The sequence below is a fragment of the Lacerta agilis genome, chromosome 1, assembly GCF_009819535.1.
Source record: "Lacerta agilis isolate rLacAgi1 chromosome 1, rLacAgi1.pri, whole genome shotgun sequence".
Lineage (NCBI taxonomy): Eukaryota > Metazoa > Chordata > Lepidosauria > Squamata > Lacertidae > Lacerta > Lacerta agilis.
This window is the reverse complement of record NC_046312.1, coordinates 75,807,315-75,828,856: the sequence shown is the minus strand read 5'-3', so window position 1 is coordinate 75,828,856 and position 21,542 is coordinate 75,807,315. Positions and strand designations below refer to the sequence as shown.

The 21,542-nt window shown below is 44.3% G+C and overlaps 1 protein-coding gene across 2 annotated transcripts in view; it reads right to left on the bottom strand.

Annotated features, from left to right (window-relative positions):
• Positions 1 to 790: 790 nt before the first annotated feature.
• HRAS (HRas proto-oncogene, GTPase) overlaps positions 791 to 21,542 on the bottom strand; it is a 46,207-nt gene continuing 25,455 nt past the window's right edge. For both annotated transcript variants that reach the window (XM_033156010.1, XM_033156019.1), the window contains exons 2-6: positions 17,323 to 17,477; positions 10,178 to 10,356; positions 7,631 to 7,790; positions 6,037 to 6,161; positions 791 to 1,071 (exon numbers count right to left, since the gene is read on the bottom strand). In XM_033156010.1, the coding sequence (XP_033011901.1) occupies positions 6,042 to 6,161; positions 7,631 to 7,790; positions 10,178 to 10,356; positions 17,323 to 17,433 (570 nt within the window). In that variant the 5' untranslated portion in view covers positions 17,434 to 17,477 and the 3' untranslated portion in view covers positions 791 to 1,071; positions 6,037 to 6,041. The remainder of the gene's footprint in view (positions 1,072 to 6,036; positions 6,162 to 7,630; positions 7,791 to 10,177; positions 10,357 to 17,322; positions 17,478 to 21,542) is intronic.

Here is a 21,542-nt window from a genome sequence, read left to right as displayed (position 1 = left end):
AATCAAACATCCTTCAGTTGCAATTAACAAGCTGCTGTATAGTCATTTATATATTTACACACACACACAAGTCCTCGCAACACCACAAAAGGAGGGGGGAGGGACATGCTGCAAAGGAACACCCCCCCTTCCCACCCCCCACTCCAGGCCTGCAGGGAACTTTCACCAGACACAACTACTCTCCGCAGAGAAAACTCACTGGGTGGTTCTAGCACAGGGGAGAATTAACAATTGCCAAGAACAATCAGAAGGAATCGTCTTCCATGTTTTTGCCAATGTAAACCAACAGGGGAAAAGGTAAATGAAACCCAACTCTGGGAACAGCAGTTTGAGAACTGGCTTAGAATCCATTCATAAAGGAGGTTATGTTTATATGTCTTCCCCCACCTCACCCCCAGAAATGGCTGAGACAAGTTAAGAGTTTCCCTATCACTATAGAAAGGCAGAGTGTCAGTGGGTGGAATTTCTTGGCAACGTTTTCCGAAGAGGTATGATCTTCTGCAGGCCACAGCTAACTCTCTTTCTGAGATACAGTGGTGGAGCCACTCAACCCATATTTGCTCCCTTTCTATAAAAGGCTTCTTGAAAGAAAAGCAGCAGGCCAGGGAACAGCCACAGATCCAACTAGGCTTTGGCCCCTGCCAAGGTGGCGAGCTGAGAGAGGCTGAAGCAGCGACCTGCCTGGCTGCTCTGCATGGGCCTCCCCCTCCCCTCTGCCAATGCCTGCTCCAGAAGAACAGGCAATGCCAGTCAATCCTCGGGAACAGGGACAGAGATGCAAAAACCAGTGTCGAGACCATCATACAATAATTTACTTGCATCTGTGGCTTTGTACAAGTTGCCAGGAGGGGGAGGGAGGCAAGGAGAGAAGAGGAGCGTTTCAAAAATAATAAAAAAAATAGTTCATTGCAGGCCTTGGTGAAGTTTTGAGACAGTCTGTGCAGAGCTCTTGGGGCCTGCAGACACCATCTCGTCTGTCCCCTTCCCTTGAATCCACTTGATTCTTCTTCATGTCGCCTCTGTCTCTGCACTACACACAGTGGAACTCCCTCCAAGTCACAGTCTGGTCAGCTGGTGAACAGAGAAGACAGATATTAGAACAGCTCACAATTTCCTTAAGCATACATGGTTTCCCAATATATAACACACTTCAGAAACCTTTAAACGAACACTTTGCATTCTTCCTACCACACTGTTTTAAACAATGCCAAAAGACACAGAAAATAACTTTGCAGAATGAGAGAAATCCAGAGGAGGGACAGTTTGCTTTGGAGAAAGCAGTTCTATGACACGGTTTTCTCCAGTGTGCTCTTTTCTCAAGGTTTGATGGTGTGGGTACAGCAACTCTGAGGCACGTTACCACTCATGGAGCAGCCTTTCTGCAGCAAACAGCTAATGCTTAGAATAAGAAGGTGGTGCTCTGTTACAGCTGGCTCTTGGCAAGCAGAGCAGTAAGTTCATGCAGCTGTTAAAAAACTACCTACTATACAACAGGGCAAATTGCTTAATGCCAAGTGCATTTGGGGGTGTTGAACTTAATAGCTACTGAGAATTCTCTCCTCTCCCCCCCCCTACTTTTACTGACTCTAGTTCTTTTAAACTTTTCATGGCATGGTTTGAAAGCACATGACACAGCAACCACAAAGAAGCTAAGAAGGGTTGGGTCAGTGGGATGGGAGAGCAGCAGGGAATCATACGAAAACAACCCAAAGTTCACTAAATTTTGCCAGCATTTTAATAGCAATGGCTCTCTTCTGGGAAGAGGTCTGAACTGGTCAGTTTCTTCCTAAACCAGATTTAAGGCCAGATTCCCATGTTCATGTACAGGTGAAACTAATATGTGAGATAGACTCATGACATGCAAAGTGAGATATGTCAAGCCTTTATTTGTTATAATTGTGATTATGGCGTACAGCTGATGAGAACCCCAAATTAACAATTTCAACTTTGGGGTTTGCATCAGCTGTACACCATAATCATCACAATTATAACAAATAAAGGCTTGACATATCTCGCTTTGCATGTCATGAGTCTATCTCATATATTAAACTCTAATGAAAACAATTGCTTCCATAAATGGACTTTTCCACGATATTCTAATTTTTTGAGTTTCGCCTGTATATAACACATGGTGTCTTGCCCCTCAATAATTTACAGGTGACACTGTGAATAGTCTCCCTTGAAAAAGAATGGCATTGGCTGCAGTGGCTTAAAAGCTTCCCCTGTGTGACATTCAATACCTGCTGCTGATGGTGACAGGATGGCTTAAATAGGATGTCACAGTGGAGACTCTTTGTCAGCCAACTTACACCAGCTGGCCACAGAAAGCATCAAAACTGCTTTACTTTCCAGTCACTTGGCCATGCCTATCTAATCTTTCGCTACCATCGAGCTGTGCTGTTTTAAGCAGCATAGTAAATTTTAAAACAGTATAAAAATAGTATCAACATTTAACTAGGAATATGAAGGAAGTAAGTCTGGGTCAGTAATTGTAGAATATTTGGTAACGCTGAACTGAAGAAGCGTGCATGCACACGAAAGCTCATACCAAGAACAAACTTAGTTGGTCTCTAAGGTGCTACTGGAAGGATTTTTTGATTTTGGCTTAACTTCTCATCAAGGTTCCATTTCTTGCAGGAAAAATGGGTGCAGTACCCTTTAGTATCCTCAGGATGATGCTGTGACTCTTAAAGTCCATTACCCAAGGTCTTTGATTTACCCATCCACTGAGCATACAGTGTTTGCTGCATGTGGATATTGGCCTAGCCATGGGATTCCAATATAGGCAAATCTGGAGAGAATGCATGGCGCAATCTGTGATGCTTTCCATCACGTGCTTTAGCAGTAACAGCCCAATCATGTATCTGAAGAAGTGTGCATGCACACGAAAGCTCATACCAAGAACAAACTTAGTTGCTCTCTAAGGTGCTACTGGAAGGAAATTTTTTGTTTGTTTGTTTGTTTTTAGTCCAATCACTTGTTTTTAGTGCGTAACACCAGCCTTGTAAATAACTACTGTATCCAAAGGATGGACATCTACTATCTGCTGCTCCCTTCACAGTTACGGCACTGGGAATGGATCTGCTGTCTCACAGCTACTACTACTTTGATATTAGGAGTGAGAAGTCCACTATTATCTCAGCTCTGCTTTGTGTTGGGCAATGAAGAGATGAATGCATGTGTGGCTGCCCTCTCATTTCCTTGAAGTACCACCCTTCTGGAAACTCAGAAGGTGGACTTGAACTCTGCATGCATGGGGCAGCTTAGAATCATAGAACTGTAGAGTTGGAAGGGAAAATTAGGATCATCTAGTCCAACCCCCGCAATGCAGGAAATCCTTTTGGCTTGAACCCACGACCCTGAGATTAAGAGTCTCATGCTCTACCAACTGAGCTATCTATGAAGAAGGCTAAGACCTGGCTATCATATCTTATAGTATATATTCATCTTTCTGGGTCTAGCATTCAGTGTTAAGTTCCTTTTCTCAAAGCAGATATAAGATAAGGCTGGACACAGGTCATGTGGACAGAAATGGCTCAAACACAATATTTTTTTCTGGCCATCATTAGGACAAAGAGGAAGGAAATATGGCTACAGTGCCCAAACACTGTTCCCAGCATTAAACATAATATGCAGTTCTAATATGAAACGCTGGAAGATAGGGGATTACAAGATACAAATGCTACATGAACAAACAGCATAGCAACCAAAAAAAGTGAATTCACCTTCTGTAAAGATAAGGACCTGTGGTGGTGCGATAAATAGGGATAAAAACTTGCAAGAAGCTTTCTATAGCTGGAAACTATTCTTTTGCATGACCCTGTCACTCCACTGCTCCCCTTTTATGGCTCCTAGACATTACACTTCCTGTAGCTTTACCCCTGCTTATGCAATTCTCCAAAGTCTTATGGGGACAGCTTGCTTTTTCAGAAAGATGCTGTCCAACATAAAGCTGGATCCCATTTGCACTGCAGATAATTACGGGAAAACCAGCTCCCATTTCCTCCACAAAAGAGTCGGGACCACACCTATAAGCATATTGCCAAGTTATGCGCTCCTCACTGGCGCAGCTTTCTAGTAAGAGAGAGAGAGAGAGAAGTTCAGGAAGGCCAGGCCTTGACATTCCACAAACAACAAGGGTAGTGAATGGGGGTGTAGAAATGAACACACATTTGGCAAGAACAGGGCTTTCTCCTCCCCACAAGCTGTTGGCAGTAGCATCTCTCTCAGGGCAGGCAGTTTAAGGAGCATTTGGGATTCATCTGTGCACTTTCAGCAGCAAAAGAACAGGAAATGGCCCCCCACCCAACCAAACTCACAACCCCGGCCAGAGGAAATGCTCTCAGACATCTGGATTATTTGCACATCTGGAAACCCCCCTTTAAAACAACAATAGCTGCCCTAGGTACAGCTCAAGAATGGTGTCTGCTGGGAGATCCCAACCGACTTGACATCCATTCACTCTTATGTCATAATTTTTTTCAAGCAGAGTAGAATTAAGTGTCATTCTTTTTATAAAGCAGCACACAAGCTGCTGCTTCCATAGAGAAGGGAAGAGCTCTGCTTACTGCTCAACTACACAGGAAGGGTAGATTATACATTAAATTCCATACAGTGAATGTAGATATCAGAGGATTTTAGGTATTTACAGCAGAGTCTGAGGCATGTTTGCTCAGTGGAACTTACTCCTAGCTAAGTGTCTACATGATTGTAGCTTTAAAAGCACAGATAAGGGACAGCACTGCTGCTTGTATTCCCTCCCACCTCTCTTCTGAAAAAGTTTGTTGTGGGGAGGGGGTTCAACTCCTAAATTTTGAGAAGCCACTTCACATTGATTTCAGTAACTCTGCACAAGGGGCATTAATACTTTAACGATGTATATTTCAGGTAAAAGATACAGGGTGGGATCCAATGAAGTAGCTCCATTAGCACAAAGACCTCTTCTTCCTACACACCCCATAATTCTCTTATGAGGCTTCCCCCAACACTACAGAACAGATCTGAGGAGTGCACAGAGAGTGGAGAGGGAGTTCAATTGCATAGCCATAAGTCCTTGCACTAACAGAACTACTTCACTCGATACCACACGTAATTTATATTGTATTATAATATGAATTGCAGATACTTAGAAACTTTGACTGCCGCCCAGATCTGATTGTACCACATGCAATGACCCAGTTTGCACATTAATGCTAAGGCTTAATTTAGTGCTATATGTACAAGCTGGGTCTCACTCTCTTTTACTATATGTAGCCAGGAGAAAGGCATTGCTAGGATTAGGTTTCACTTAAACAGAATCCTAGCTTGTCTTTACGTAGGACCCAGAGATAGTGGTTTGTAACAAATTGTGGTCACTTTTAAAATAAGCCGACTTCAAATCAGGGATTATGAAGCTGGCTCATTTAACGATCCAGATTTGGTTCTAAACTACACCTCTGGTTTCTCATAAGTGACAGACCTTAAGGGGATGAATAGGATGCAGAAACTCTGGTTCTAATTAACATCATTCATAAAGGTGAAGGACCAATTCATACTCATCTGTGACAGCAAGCCAGTCTAGTCTGAAGCATCTCCCTCAAGAATTGTGATCAAAACACACTACTGTTAATTGCTTTAGAACTGTAAAACACGGGCTGCAAACTGCACCAGCCACACCCTACCTTCCAAAAATGCTTGAGGGACACCATCTAGTTCAGGCATCCCTAAACTTGGCCCTCCAGATGTTTTGGGACTACAACTCCCACCATCCCTAGCTAACAGAACCAGTGGTCAGGGATGGTGGGAATTGTAGTCCCAAAACATCTGGAGGGCCAAGTTTGGGGGTGCCTGATCTAGTTCATAAATATGAACAACTAAGGGAATCGCCCACTGCAAACAAGGCTGAGGAACTGAGCACAGTGCCTTTAATGCTCATTGCTTCTGGTTTTGCCCCATACAGGAGGTAAAAGGATCTCTTCAAGCACTTAAGTTGCAATCAATGATTTGGGGAAGTGGGCATTTCCCCTACATGCTTTGTTCATTTCCCCACCATCTTACCTTAGTCATGATATCACACATTTACAATTCATGCAGCCTGGGCCACTTTCATCTGGGGGATTCAATTTGCGTAGTTTGTGCTGCCGGATCTCCCGCACTAAAGTATAGAAGGCATCTTCAACTCCCTGTGAGAGAGCAACAAAGTGTCTTGAGAACTCCTTTCTCACACACACATACATATTCACCAACACCAAGGGTTCATTCAAAAGAGTCGCTAAGAATCCATTTTCTGCTGTCAATGGGGTTGGTTCTGAATGGATGGACTCTGCTAATCTAGTGAAGAAAACAAACACTACGGCTTTATAATAAAAATGAGTACTTGGAAATATGGGTGTTTGATTCCAGAAATCAGGAACACACACAATACCCTGTTGTTATGAACTAGTAACAAACCAGTTCAACCAGCGACTGGTTCACAGACTGACCTACGTCTTCACACAAACATCTGTACTGCCTGTGGGTCTGTAATCACATGGAGAGAGCCAGGTATAAACTATCGGCCATACAAGGATATGGCAAACAGCTATTTCCCTGTGTTTTTCCCCCTAGCCAGAACCCACTGGTTCTGGCACCTCTCAGGTGGGTGCCATTGCCATTTTAAGAGGACAAGAGGTGAGTTCTGTCTCCTCTTTTTCTGGAAAAATAGCACTGGTTATTCCCATGAGCACAGCAGCACTTTCTGTGTATTCTGCACTGCCCACTTTATCTGACCTCATGCCTCCATGGCGAGACCATTAACTGAGAGAACACACAGGTGCCTAAACTTGGGCACAGGAAATGGCTTGTACAGAACAGCACAGTGAGAGTCCCTAGAGAACCACTGCCTCCGGCTGAATCCTTGTCTTCGCTGTCACTTAGAAGACTGCAGCCAGTAACTGAGCCAGGCTACTTGCCAGCTTTATCCGAGCATCGCCTTAATGGAAAAATCATTCTCAATCCCAGCCTCTGTAATTCACACTTATGTTCCCCAGTGCTCAGGGGCCATCAGCAGAGGCCACACAACCTGCTGCGTAATAAGCAGCTGGAGCACTGGGAGACCGACAGCACATGTGTGGCGTTTGCTCAGTGGGGCTACGTGCCAGCCTCACTACTGTCAATCATGCAGCAGTCTTATACAAAGGAAAAGGAAAGCCCAACATCCATCCTTCTGTACAACACATGGAGGTAAGCAGGCTACCAGGAAGGGAGTGGAAGAGAAGGGTGGGGAGACAGGGCTTTCTGCCATTACTAGAACAGCTGGACAGTTTCTCCCAGCCAGAGAAAGGGCAGAAAAAGACTCAAAGCAGGCTTCTAAACTTGGAAGACTACCCTTTGAAAGTTGTGCTCTTCCTGAAAATTGGGGCCAAACGCTCATTCAGTCTCAATAATTTGACACACCAAATCTGCAACTTGCTGAGATGTGATATGGGGATAGCAGAATCCCCATCTGGTTCACATGCCCAAAGCTTTAGAAATCCTCTACTGACGTTATAGCTCGGTTTTCATAAGAGAGAGCTAGAAGAACACACTAAAAGACGATTTCTTGGGAGTACAGGCTGGATTCTTCTCTTAGTTCCAAAGGTGGAAAGTAATTGCACACCTGCCCACTACATACCTGTCTAGTCTTGGCCGATGTCTCTATGTAGGGAATCCCATAGCTCCGAGCCAGCTCCTGGGCTTGCCGAGTTTCCACAGTCCGGGCTGGAAGGTCACACTTATTCCCCACCAATACCATCGGGACATCATCAGAGTCCTTCACCCTCTTGATCTGCTCCCTGCAAAGGAGAAACCAGAAGTTGAGCAAATGCAGGAAAAGCCACCATTTTCTGCATTTTTAAGACCCTGAACAGAGACGACGAAGCAAAGTGGAATGGTGCTGTAGACATTCTCTGCCTCCCAATTTCACAAGTAGGGTACATAGTGCATTTATTTTATTTCACAGAATTTGTATACCGCTTCATCATAAAAAAATATCTAAGCGGTTTAAATAAAATATGCCTGAAAATTGTTGATAAAAGCCAGAAGTTAAAAAGAAATGGATCAAAACATTTCAAAATGTAAATAAAACCAGGAGTTTAAAGTATATTTTAAAAAGCCTCTTAAAACACACCTCAACTTTACATATATGGGTAAAAAAGGTACAGGTAAAGGTACCCCTGACCGTTAGGTCCAGTCGCGGATGACTCTGGGGTTGCGCGCTCTAGCCTTGCCTAAATAAACAACCTTTTAGCAAACACCAAAAAACAGTACAGTGAAGATATATAGGTTGCAATCTGTGTCCTGCCCCTTTTGAAAAGTTATAGGCTAAATAAACTCAAATTCTCTGCAAAGAAGGAAGTTTATCAAGGCCAAGGTTCACACTGGCCATTTACTACAACATCTCTTCCACAGTAGCGATGACACTTCAGCAGTGTTTGTTCAGCATTAAGGCATCTTGCTACTACTGGAAGAGCCTCGTGTCCCAAGGGAAATATGTCTTGCATAATTTAATTTAGCACAATATTTGTTTATGCAGAACTTGGTGGCGTCTGAGCAAACACTGAAGTGGTAGAAGGTGAGAGCTTGCAGAACCACAGATTTGAAAAATACCAGAAGACAACTCAAGTCTAATCCCTCCCCACCCCTCAAAGAATGGCAGGAACATTACCAATCCACACACATCTGCCAACAAATTAAAACCCATGGCCTTGATGCAAAAAAGGGGGGGGGACAGGCCTATCATAGGAAGGTGTATGGCTTCGGAACAAAATGGAGGGACAGGAGGCAAATGAAACAGGGGCCAGGACACAACTGCAAGGGAGCTATACCAGAGGTCCCCTGGTATCAACCCAAACATCCTGATGCTTGGGGTTCTGAGCTTTCAGCAGACACAAACAGCCAATAATGATAATGATAATGATTTACAAACAGAAGCATAGCTTTGTTAACCTACTGGGGGAGTGGGAAATATGCAGGATGATGTGTATAAAATATTTGTCCAAGAACGAACAGAAGTGAATATTTCACTGAATATTTCTGTGTATTTTTCTTATGGTCAGAAATGACTCAAGGTATCCCTGTTTTTCTGATGTTCAGCACAGAATTGAGCAAGAAGTAAGTGCTTATGTCCGTGTGCATGTAGCATTTCTTGAAGGAAAGCTTTGTAGCAAACTCATCAGGAATCTGAGGATAGGTTGCATCTCTTGAGTCAATGTCCCTCAGTGTTTACATCTTTTGAAGTAGGGAGTTGAGGAGTCATCTGTTTGAGTAACAGAGGCCTGGCTGTTTCCCTAGGGACACATGGAAACATCCTGCACCTGGACAGCAGCCCGGTGGCTTGGGGAGATGTATGACCCTGAGCCTGGGTGTAGTCTGTTGTTGACAAAGGGTCTGTGCTCACACCCTGAGCGATGTTCTTCCTACTCAACACAGTGGGACCCTGTTTGCCACTCTACAGTCACAGCTCTCAAACGCTGCCACAGCAGAGTCTTTCCAGATCAAGAAAAAGAGATCCTCTGAGCCATTTCAAATACAAGGCATAAGAGAGGTCCTTATAGCTGCATTAAAAAATATGCTTAAATATATGTAGGCAATGCCATCTGAAATCTTGAAACCTAGAGAAAGAGCAGGTTACCTTTTTAACAGAGGCTGGGAGCAGGACTTCATTGCTCAGGAATTCCTTGTCCTACCCCATGTCTAGTAAGAAGGGGGAAAGTAGAATAAATTGTGCAAACTAATTTGCTTAATTTGCACAGTTCACGTGAGAACCAGGTTTTCTAGTGCAAAATCTGCATTGTCTGAGCAATATATATATATATATTTAGCAGGCCAGAAAGAAAAAGCATGGATCTCGAGGAAAGACACCACAAGATCCCTTTCAATAAAACTACTGCTCCATTAATTAGCAGAGAAGCTGCTTCTCTTTTTAACCCCCCTGAAACATTAAAATGCTACATTACTGAGCTCTCACCCTGGCCCATCAGCAGTCTCCTTGGGATAATAACAACTGCTATTAGCCAGCTGCTGAACTTGATCATCAGGTAAAAGCTCCATTTTTCGGGTGGTGGAACTGTAGCACAGCATAATCTGAAAGTGGAGTCAGCGTGATCCCTCCCCACCAGGTCTTCCTTTTCAAAAGGAAGATGATACAATGCCCTCTGCTGCTCAGCTCACTTCTACTGACCTGTACTGATGAATGTCTTCAAAGGACTTGGTGTTGTTAATAGCAAAGACACAAAGGAAGCCTTCTCCTGTCCGCATGTACTGGTCTCGCATGGCACTGTACTCTTCTTGGCCTGCTGTGTCCAAGATGTCTAACAAACAGGTCTCTCCATCAATGACGACCTGCTTTCTGTAGGAATCCTGCAGGGCCATAGGAGAATTAACAGGCATTAGAAGAGGAGCAATCAAGCAAGCACTAGCGTATCTCCTCTATCTGTGTTTCATTTACTTTGCCTATGGCAATCCTGAATCCTACTTTTTTGTTTTCCTTCTGCTCCTCTCCTTAGTGACGGAACCAATGGAAGAGTAGCATGCCCTGGTCTCCTTGCTCTGCTGCCAACCCCCCCCCCCCCCGCCAGCTGCTTAACTTGCTTGTTACCTTGACTTGATGTTTTCATCACTGGGCTGAGACCTCATCTCAGCTGGGGTCCGTTCCCCCCTTGCTCGTGGATGTATAGTCCTGGCTTACTTTCCCTAGTTACTGATGCAGCCAATTAGATTAGAAGGCCCTCATCTGAAAAACTGAGATGTTGCTTAACTGCTGGACTCACCCAAATCCAGTGAGTAGGTATTTTAAAGAGGGGTGAATTTAGGTCAGTTTAGCGCTCTCTTTATCTTGTCACTGCCACCTCCTCCCCCAGGTTCCTTCACAAGACTCATTTCTTATCAAAGCCTCTCCCAAGTCCTCAGTCTCTCACTTCTTGCACCTGACACTCACTCCTGTGCCATCAAATCCATCCATTGACAAGTCCATGCTGCATCTGCCTAATGACCACTTTAAGCCCTTCTGCATATGGACACCTGTTTTGGGACAGGAGCTCTGTTTCCACTTAAAATTCAATTCATGAATTGCTGTGGAAGAAGATGCTCCAATGTCCCAGGGAATGCAGGGCATATTCTGTTAGCCTGCAAGCATCAGTACCTTCAATAATAAAGAGAATCACACAGTAAGCAAGGGGAAATTAGCAGAAAGGGAGGACTGTTATTGAACATAATACTATAGCTGTTATGTTCTTTTCCTCCAAAGGAACCATCTCACAGGTCTAAGGTTGTTGGTGGGCCTGGCTTTAAACTTCCTGGTGGCAGGAGGGGGGTATGGACTTTTTATCTAGCAGTAAGCAATTCTTACACCTGAATTTAAAGAGCAGGAGGGTGTTAACAGGTCAGGAAGCCTTTTCAGTCTGAGTGTATTTTGAATCAGTTACCCTGCTGGTTAAAGCCAGTCTCTTAAAATGGAAAGAGGAACATTTGAAGAGGTGACACCTCTGGTGCCAGAGTAGCAGCTAATACAGCCAAGGCCCTGTTCTTGGAACTGACAGCGCTGCCTCCTGACAGACAAGGTATGCCTTTGACACCAGAGCTGCCCAGCCTTAACACACCTATTTTCTTAGCTTTATTTAGTGTATACCAATCCTTCTAAAAGCAGCTTTACTCAAGGGAGAGTCACAATCATCTCCTGTGGTCACACCACATACAAGCCAGTGAGTAAATATACCATGGGCAAGCCCTGAATGGAGTTCGTGTGCAGCATTAGCATTTTCTGTGTGCCTATATCCACAATACAGCACATCATGACTAAGTCACACCTATGAGAACACCCAATAGGTCTATTCTAGCATTCCATTCTGCATGGCTATAAAATACACTGACTGGAAAGGCTTCCTTCCATTCCCAAAGGCCAAGAACCCATTTTCTCTCAAATTCTGAGAGAATTGTCCCTAAAAAACCCAACGGTTTTAACAATCCCAACTCATTCATGGCATTAGCTGTTCTGAGAAAGACCTCAGTAATTTGCCGGGAACTTCTGTGATGACAACTTTTGAAGGGCTATGGACTCCCTGAAAAAGTGAGTTCACGCACAGTTCATCTGCCCTTATCTTCCACAGCAAATAAATTCATTCGGCTTCTATGCGATCTCCTTTTCCTCCTTTAGTACACTACCTTGGAGGTTCTGGGTTTCAACTTTCTGTCTAGCAGCCTGAAAAGTGAAACTGTGCTTGCTAGAGCTGAGGGAAGAAGGCAGCAGCAGAACACAGCAACACCCCGGATAAGGCACACACACACTTCCACCATATGCCTCGCTACCCCAGAACTATCTGAATAATGTACACTGTGCCTAGCTGCCCCTTGCTCCAGGAGGAAAACCAAGGGGCAAGGAAGTAAACGGCTTGACCTCCAAAAAGAGTCAAACATTAAGAAGGGGCCTCCAAATTCCTTTGCAAACCAGAAGCAGACGTATTAATTCACTAGAGTGTTATTGTTCTGACATAAAACAAAGGTATATATATAATGAACTGCTGAACCCCACACTCCACTCTTTAAATATTCAGAAACTGCCCAGACTACTACCAATGCAAGTCTAAGATATGCTTCACTGTGACCACCCTAGTAACCAACTCTCCAAGGGGGACCTGGGAGACAGAACAATAACTGAAAAGCCCAAGAACATGGAGTGATTGCTTGGCTTGATGCCAGCTGCTTTCAAGGTGACTGGCATCTCACTCTTTCATGAGAGAGGGGGAGAGAGAGGCATTTATATAACCCCATCAATAATGTATCAGCTGCCTCCCCAATGGCTTTTCAGAAGCGTAATGGAAATGGTCTCTTTGGTTGCTCCAGCACTGTGTTCCCATCTTTGTATACAGATGCAGCTTGCTTCAGTGTGGCTCAGTCCGAGGGTGCGTACATCTACTTTTGAGAGATGGGAGGAAACCTCTCCAAAGGAATACCCCAATCCCCACAATCAAAATAAGGGATATCAAATTAGATCACAGTATAGAAACCTTCACAGACCCTTTCTGGCTTCTAAGGGCAAGTTCCCACCTGCACATTCATTTGTCAACTGGTTCAGTACCTAATGATGTGATCGTGTGAAACTTTTTCTAACACAGATTACACACACCACATAAAACAGTTCACAAGTTTAGCTCCCAGTCATTGCACAACCAGCCCTTAATCTGTAAGCAGACTAAATGAGCATGTTTTCAAAGCGTTCTTCACAACCAAAAGGCTAGAAACGTGGTCTTTTTTTTAATTAAGTAAAGGTTCTCAGGATTCTGCAGCTGCACCTGAAATATTCAATTATACAATGCACAAGACAATCATTTGCAGGCATATCCCATATTGCTAGATCACTAATTACATGATAGCCTTATCCTGTTAATTGTTTCCGTAGAAGATGTTTGCATTTAAATCATAATATAATTGCATAATTCACATCATAATGTAATTGCATAATAATTGCATGTTTGCATTTACATCAACTTCTCACAAGGAAAACAGAACCAATGCATATGCAGTGCACTTTTTTATTCCAAAAATAACTGAGTAAGGCTGCAATCCTCTGCAGTTACCTGGGAGTATGTATCAATTCACAAAAAGGGACTTATTTTTGAGTGAACATGCACACGTATCCAGTTTGTCAATTTTGTCATTATTAGCCAGATCCATTTGGAATGACCTCCAGTTCTTCTCAGCCACCATTTTTGCAGTTAAAAAACTAACTGGGATTCAACATGGTAGGAGAATCCTGCCTTGGAATCCTGCGAATGATTAGACTGCTTGGAAGCGCAGCAAGAGCACAGATGTTTTAAAAACAAACCAAAAAGGAACATCAGCTCACGCCAGTCAAGGAGCTCATAAGGAAGATAAGATCCCTGGGGGAAGCTCCAATCTGCAGAAGTAATCAGGCCCACAAGGTAGTTTTGGCCAAGTCACACCCACCTGCCTTACACCAGATGTTATATTCTGAGACCAAAAGCCTCCCCAATTTGGGCCATGAGGTTGCTTTCGTCAAACCACCTGCCCTACACTTGGGTGGGAGAAATAAAGACACAACTGGGCCAAAGGAGGGCTTGCAGGCGTTGCCAATCAACTGACAGTTGGGGCCTGCACAGCTCCAAGGGAGGTGCTTTGCAAGCCCAGACAATCAGCTGCTAACCCACACAGGCAAAAACATGTCACCTGATGTTAAACCTGGCCCCCAGGGGAGATAAAGGAATCAGCCCACCAGCTAGATCCAGTTTCCCAATGCTGCTGTGACACCGGAACTTAAAGCAGCATAGTCAGTGACTGTGTCACAGTGCCCACCCCATTCCCTCCCTCCTTCCCCTAATCAAAATGCCTGATGCTAGGCAGCAGTTGGGGTTATATGAAGAAGCTTTACTCCAGTGTTTTTCAACCACTGTTCCGCGGCACACTAGTGTGCCGTGGGAAAAATTGAAAAATTACTTTATATATAGTCAATATAGGCACAGAGTTAAATTTTTTAACATTTTTTAACATTTTCTAATGGTGGTGTGCCTCGAGATTTTTTCAATGAAACAAGTGTGCCTTTGCCCAAAAAAGGTTGAAAAACACTGCTTTACTCAGCATGTTTTCATTATACTGGAAGAACTGCAAGTAGTAAATAAAAGCAAAATAAGAGAAGAGAAAGCTAAACTGGGAGACACAGAGGAAGCAAAACAAACTCCCTACAAAAAAAAAAAGTATTTTAATGCTTCTCTTAGTCAAAAAGCAAACTTTAATAATGCTCCAACAGCTGAAGAAAGTTCCAAATCTGAAGAAAAAGAATACATTCCCCCACCCCAACAGCAAAAGGGCCAAAGGTTGTAAAGAATGGAAAGTCTGCTGATGAGATCATCTCTGAGATGGTCTATATAAATCAGTTCTATAAGTACAAATTCTGAAAATGTGAGAGATGTGCTGCTTTACACTATTGATATCAACACCTCATTAAATGAACAATTAGAACTTTAAAAATGCTGATGAGGCCTCAGGTTTTGAGTACCATATTTAAGGTCTGGGAAATGAAGCGGCTGAATGAAAAACCGAAAAACTTAATAGACAAAATACAGTAAATCTAATATGGGAAGGAAGTTGTCTGGGCTTATTGATAACTCCAAGTTGATACAACAGAAAACTTGCTCTATTTGTTCTCATCTGCTTAGCTTTGAAAGTTAAGCACCTTTGGAATCCTTAAATACTGGTGGAATGACCTTGGCAAATGTGAATGAATGCAAGAGGCCTCACACAAGTCACCAATTCTCACTTAATTCTGCATTAGCAGAATTTCTTTATAAGAACTCAAACTCCCAGGTTTCTTTGTTCCCATTTTATTGCACCCCCAATGATTCTTCTCCAGATACCTATGGTGGGTGGAGGGGGAGGAGGAGGAGAAAGAGAGCTTCTGGATTATATAACACTTTAGCCCCTCAACGTTATGGAGGGAAACATTCTGTAGCAGGGTCAGGCCCGTCTTGGAGGGATCTGCCGCCCTGGCGCAGCGATCCCTCGGCGCCCCCAGCCTGCCGCCTCTCCGCCCGCCTCCCTCCCGCGCTGGCTGCCCCTCGGGAGGGGGGGTGGGCAAGCGGGGGATGAGAGGCGTGGCGTTGGAGCGGGCGCCCGCGCTCCGGCGGGCGGAGGATGAGGGGCGGGCGGACGGGCGCTCGCGCACCGGCGGGAGGGCGGGCTGCAAGCCGGCGGGCGGGCGGGCTGCAAGCCGGCCGCCCTCGCCTCCCAGAGCCCCAGCTGGAGTGCTGGAAGGTCGCGCAAAGCTCCGCGCCGCTTCAGCGCTCCAGCTGGGGCTCCGGGAGGCGAGGGCGGGCGGCTTACAGCCCGCCCGCCCGCCCGTCGGCGCGCGAGTGCCCGCCTGCCCGTGGGGGCGGAGGCGGGTTGGGGAGGGGGAGCCCGGTATGCCAACGGGCTCACGGGGGCGCCCCTGGGGTGCCCTGCGCCCTGGCGCGCCGCACCACCGGCCTCTATGGATGAGACGGCTCTGAGCAGGGTGATGCAAAAGCCATCTTTCAACTTCTCTCTTTGCAAGGAAAATCAGGGGCAGACACCACATGAGATTGCTGAAGGAAGCCCAGAGGTTATATGCAGGTGTGCACACATGTATGTGGCATACACATGTACATGTGTGTGTGTGTGTAGGGTTTGGAGGTATGAGTGGGTGTGTATATAAAGATGTATTTATTTAAGATTCCACCTAAGTGGGTGTGGGTGTGTATCTCATAGAATCGTAGAATTTGAGGGGACCCTGAGTCCAACTGCCTGCAATCAAGTCCAACCCTCAGCAATGCAGTAATCTCAACTAAGGCATCCATGACAGATGGCCATCCAACCTCTGCTTAAAAACATCCAAGAAAGGATAGGTCACCATCTTCTGAGGGAGCCATTGTCGAATAGCTCTTGCCACCAGTAAGTTCTTCCTGATGTTTAGTTGGAATCTCCTTTCTTATAATTTGAAGCCATCAGTATAGCTTATCTAATCTGTTTAGGTCATCTTGAATCCCAATTCTGTCTTCTGTGGCACTGGCTACCCCTCCCAGTTTGGCATCATCTGCAAATCTGATGAGCATCCCCTCAATCATAAATTCATCCAAGTCGTTCATTGAATAACACCACTTTTTTCCATGATGAGCACTCTTTGGGTTTGGTCAGTCAACCAACCATACGTGTTTTATGAACAGTATGCCAAGATCAATGGCTGCAGGTGAAAGGGACAATCACAATACCCACCACTGCAAACACACAAACACCCCTCCCTGATTTCTCACATGCAGAGATTTTTCCTATGGAGACCATTAAAAAACCCTTGCAATCTACCACTGGCAACCTGGAGTTGTACTGTTTCAGAATGACTGTCTTGTGAATTTAATGAATGTGTAGATTAACATAGAAAACTTGCACCAGAGGTGACTCAGGTTTACAAACTCTCTGGGCTAGTACCTTATCCATAAGGAGAAAGCATGGCAATAATTAAAGTCACTACTAGCTCAAAAAATGGTGGAGCTCATTGTGGCTCGTGAATATTTTTTTTACCAGCCATTCTCTTTCAGGTAGGATTGATTTCAAATTGACTTTGTGTCTCCTCCACAGCATCTCTCCTACTGAGCTTATTATTCCATTGAGGACCTGCCACTGTGCAAGGAAGGAGCGCTTTTGCTTCTCATCTACAAATTGCTTCTGAAGTTGGGTTAAGCTTTGTATTTGACCGCTTTCGTAGGAGTCCATGCTGGATGCAAAGACAACCAAGGCTGAAAAGCGGGGGAGATTAAAAATAAATGTCTACGGGTTCGTTTTGAACACGAGCAGGTTGCTTACCTCTATCGTGGGATCATACTCATCAACAAAATGGTTCTGGATAAGCTGAATGGTCAAAGCACTTTTCCCTACGCCTCCTGCCCCAACTACCACCAGCTTGTACTCAGTCATCTTCTGGTCAACCCCGGTTCAAGGTTCCCTCAAAACACAGCGGCCTGAAAGAGAAGAGAATTGGATATAAACCACATGAATATTGGATGAACTCCTCACCCCCACCCTTAACACAACTATTTGCCATTAATGCTACTTGACACCATGGCACAGTTAACAGCATCACAGCATGATGACGCAAGAGCCTCTGGAGCAAAGCAAAAGCAGCTACAGCAAAGGCACCTGGTAGTCAAGGTCAGCGGTCTATTCAGGTTCTTCTGCTGATACAAGACCCAGCTAGTTGCAGACTGCTGCCATTACAGGAATGTGGACAGCCCTCAACACCCACCCAGAAGTCCTGAAGGGGATTAAAGCCCTCTTATTAGAGCCCTTTTAAGGAATTATGTAAACAATGAGCAGGCAAAGTGAAGCACGTGCACGAAGCAAGAAATGGATATTCATTATTTAGGCCCAGTTAAATCAATGCTTGGTAGTTTGCTTTAAAATACATTGCCAGAACAGTACAGATGATAAAGAGTGCAGAGTTTGGACAGGCTTCAAACCCCACCCCTCCCTGTCTTGACTAACTTAGCCCTTCACATGGCCAATGCAAAAAAGACAAAATGAGATAAACACTTTGCACACAAAAAAGGGCTACTACTAGCGACACAGAATGCCTGCTTTGCTCTTCCGTGCATTATGATGAAGCTCTCTCTCTCTCTCTCAACAATGAAGAATGATTATCAATGTTGGAAATTAACTGTCATTGCTGGGCAATTTCATAGAAGTTCTGGGGGCCAATTCACATTACTTACGTATTACCCAGTTATTTCGACAATCAGCAGGGCTTTCAACATGGCTGCCTTATGTTTAAAAACAATACAGAACACACACACACACCTATCTTCAGTTATCAGATGTAATTGTTTTTAAAGCTATTTTTTATTTAAATTGTCTAGAGACAAGGAAGGAGGTTTATAAAATACTTTTTTGATGCTGTTGCTACAAGTCCTGATCACTTCTTGTATGCATACAGACATAATTTTATTTGTATGCTGCCTTTCCATAGGTCAAACCACACCCAATGAGGCTTACAACAGGAACAAAATGCATAATTACAGCATAACAAAAGTGATCACAAACAATAAACAAAGTATCAAAAAATATACAACCAAGGTGAACTATTTCCACATAAATCGTAAGATCTAAAATAAAGATACAAAAAATTAACATCAATAACAGCAACAACCCTCCCCACCATTCATGCAAATGTAATGTAAAAGGTGAGGGGGGGGAATCATGGAGAGAATTAGCAGTGATTCCTACAACCACAGTGACTGAAATAAGTGCTGCCATAATTAAGGGACTTGGTGCCAGCTGTATGATCACACATTACGTTTGTCCATTGAAAGCATGTGGCTGGAAATGAATCTGACTGCTCATATGTAGACAAAATATGTTCTGTGAACTGGTCCTTATTCGTAACAGCTTCCATTTTCTCCAGCCCTTTTCCATGTCATATTTTTGAGAGGAATTGTCTTTATATTTGCACTTTAACGCTACGGGAATTGCATACATTTTCCATGGGCAGAAGAAAACAATTTAATTTTTCTCTCGGTACTCTTCATTATGCCTTTTGATGGCAGGTTTCCATTAATGGCATTAAGATCAGACACAGGCACTCAACAGCAGAACTGAAAACAGCAGCAAAGTGCCTTTTATCCCATTTCTCCTTTATCGTTTATTATACTGATACCCCCGCCATATGGCCCCAGAGTGCCCTCAGGGCGGCTTATGTAACTTGATAACAAAAATGTAGGAACAGTACAAATATCAATTTAACTTGCTAAAACTACAGACGGAACAGAGAAGCAGAAACAACTAAGAGGCCCAGTCAAAAAGAAAGCAGGGGACTTGCTCACATTAGGCGGCACCTCTTCCAGAACACAGCTTCGTATGAAAATTCTCTGGGGTTCCAAAGAGAAAAGCCCCTCGTATTTCCTACCAGAAACTCCAAATGTCATGGGGACGCAACAGTGCTTTTCTGGTTAGCTTAAAGCAGAGGTGGGAAACTTACAAACTGCAGCAATACCTGGAAGGCCACAACTCCCATCATCCCTGGCCTCTGGTCATGTTGGCTGAGGTTGACAGGAGCTGTAGTCCAACAGCATCTGTTTATGGCCCATTTGGGAAAGGGCCACACCTCAGTGGCACAGCATCTTCTGTGTATATGGAAGGTCCTAGTCTTAATCCCTGGCATCTTCAGGCAAGGATGAGGGAGATCCTAGTCAGAAATTCAGGAGTAGTTGACGGTCAGTGTAAACAACACTGAGTTAGATGGACCAAAGGTCTCACTCAGCATAAGGCAGCTTCCTAGGCTCATCTGCTTCTTAACCTCCACATCCCTGACGCAAGGCTTCAGAGGGGCCATATCCCTGCTCCTCCTGCCTACTCTCCTCAGCCTCAGCTCAATTCTCACAGAAGAGCGAGCAACACGGAACTAATTAATTCTCCACGGGATACTCCCAAATTTCAGAATGAGAGACACTGTAACGAGGAGCCCCCCATGCCAGCTGGAAGAAGCTGACAGTCAAACAAAAATGCACTAGGCGGCATAGCTATTCGCAACCTCTGCTGTGTATCTGGGGGAGGGAGAAGCAGAAAGTGCTTTTCAAATTTGCTCTGCCATTATCAGCAGGATTCCACCCCAAGCTTTAGCTTCTTCACAATATTTCCATGGAAAAAAGAACAGTCATGTCCAAGCAGATGGAGGGGGGGGGACCCCTAAAACCCTGAGTATTGAAAAAAGAGAAGCAGCCCATCATCACCCCTAGCTTCTTTCTGCCTGCCGGAAGCCAACAAAAAGGGTCAAATGCTAATGATCTGAAACTGTGTGTGCCTGTTGCACGGCTGCTTCCATTTCCTCTCACTGGTTGGAACTGCTCACGGGGAGGAGCTGGTCCTGTTTTCATTTTTGTTCAGGCTCAGCAAAAATAAATGACCGGCGCAGATGGCCCCTGGCCTAGAAGCACAGGCATCAAGATCCCACAGACTTTCCATTATGTACTTTGATCCTAGATTGTTTTTGTTTTTTTAATCTTAGCTTAATTTTTCACCAAGTCTGATAGATAGATAGATAGATAGATAGATAGATATAACAGAAGAGGTTCCCTTGACTTCTCAGCTTCAGGAAAACTTCCAAGGCCTATTGGAATGTTTCCACTGCAAAAGTTGCTACCTACAAAACACAAGCATGTTACAGTACTTATTCAGGGCCCTTTTCTCTGGGATGCTACCTCTGCACACAGGTTCATTGTTATAGGACAAGGTCAGGCTTATTTATCTGCTTTGCCTCCTACTGCTGTGCATAGATCTAATGGACTGAGAACGCAAATCAGCGTGGAGGGAGTCATCAAATCTTAAACAGAGTAGAAGATCACACCTCTTGACAGTCGCTAACAAAATCTTTTTGCCGAAGGGACAGAAAATTGTTTAAAAGGAAACATGCGCCTGCTCTCATCCAGGGGCCTAACACTTGAGTAGGGCTTCACCTCTGTATCTGAGCTGACTCCTGTTATGATACTTAACTTTGACATTGCACTTTAAATTTTCCAAAAGTTTCATAAACACTAGCTCCATAATCCTTACAGCAGCTCCGTAAGGCAGGCTTGTATCCATTCCCACAAGGCAAGTGCTGACTGCAACAGGCAGGCCAAGGCAGCCTTCTTGAAAGAGCTGATTTGTGGATTTCACGCCCTCAGCTACCACACCACCTCTGAACAGCTATCTTCTAACATGTGGTTGGCAATGTTTTATTTCAATTTACGATATATGTATACTCCACTTGTCGAAAGAAGCCCAAGTAGTTAATAAGAAAATGATTAAAACACAAATACATGCATAATCAAAGAAATGGTAAAAACAGGCAGCCAGCTGAAAAACTAAGAGCAATTCAGCAATAACACCGTACCTCAGGACAGAAGAGATACGTTTGGCCTGCAGAATAGTAAAGCCTTTGCCATATTGGAAGTCCAATAGAGAGAGGAGGCAATATAGGCTTCCCTGAATTGGGGTGGGGGGTGGAATTTAGATATGTGAAATAACATTGCAGAACAGTTTCATCCAAGTAT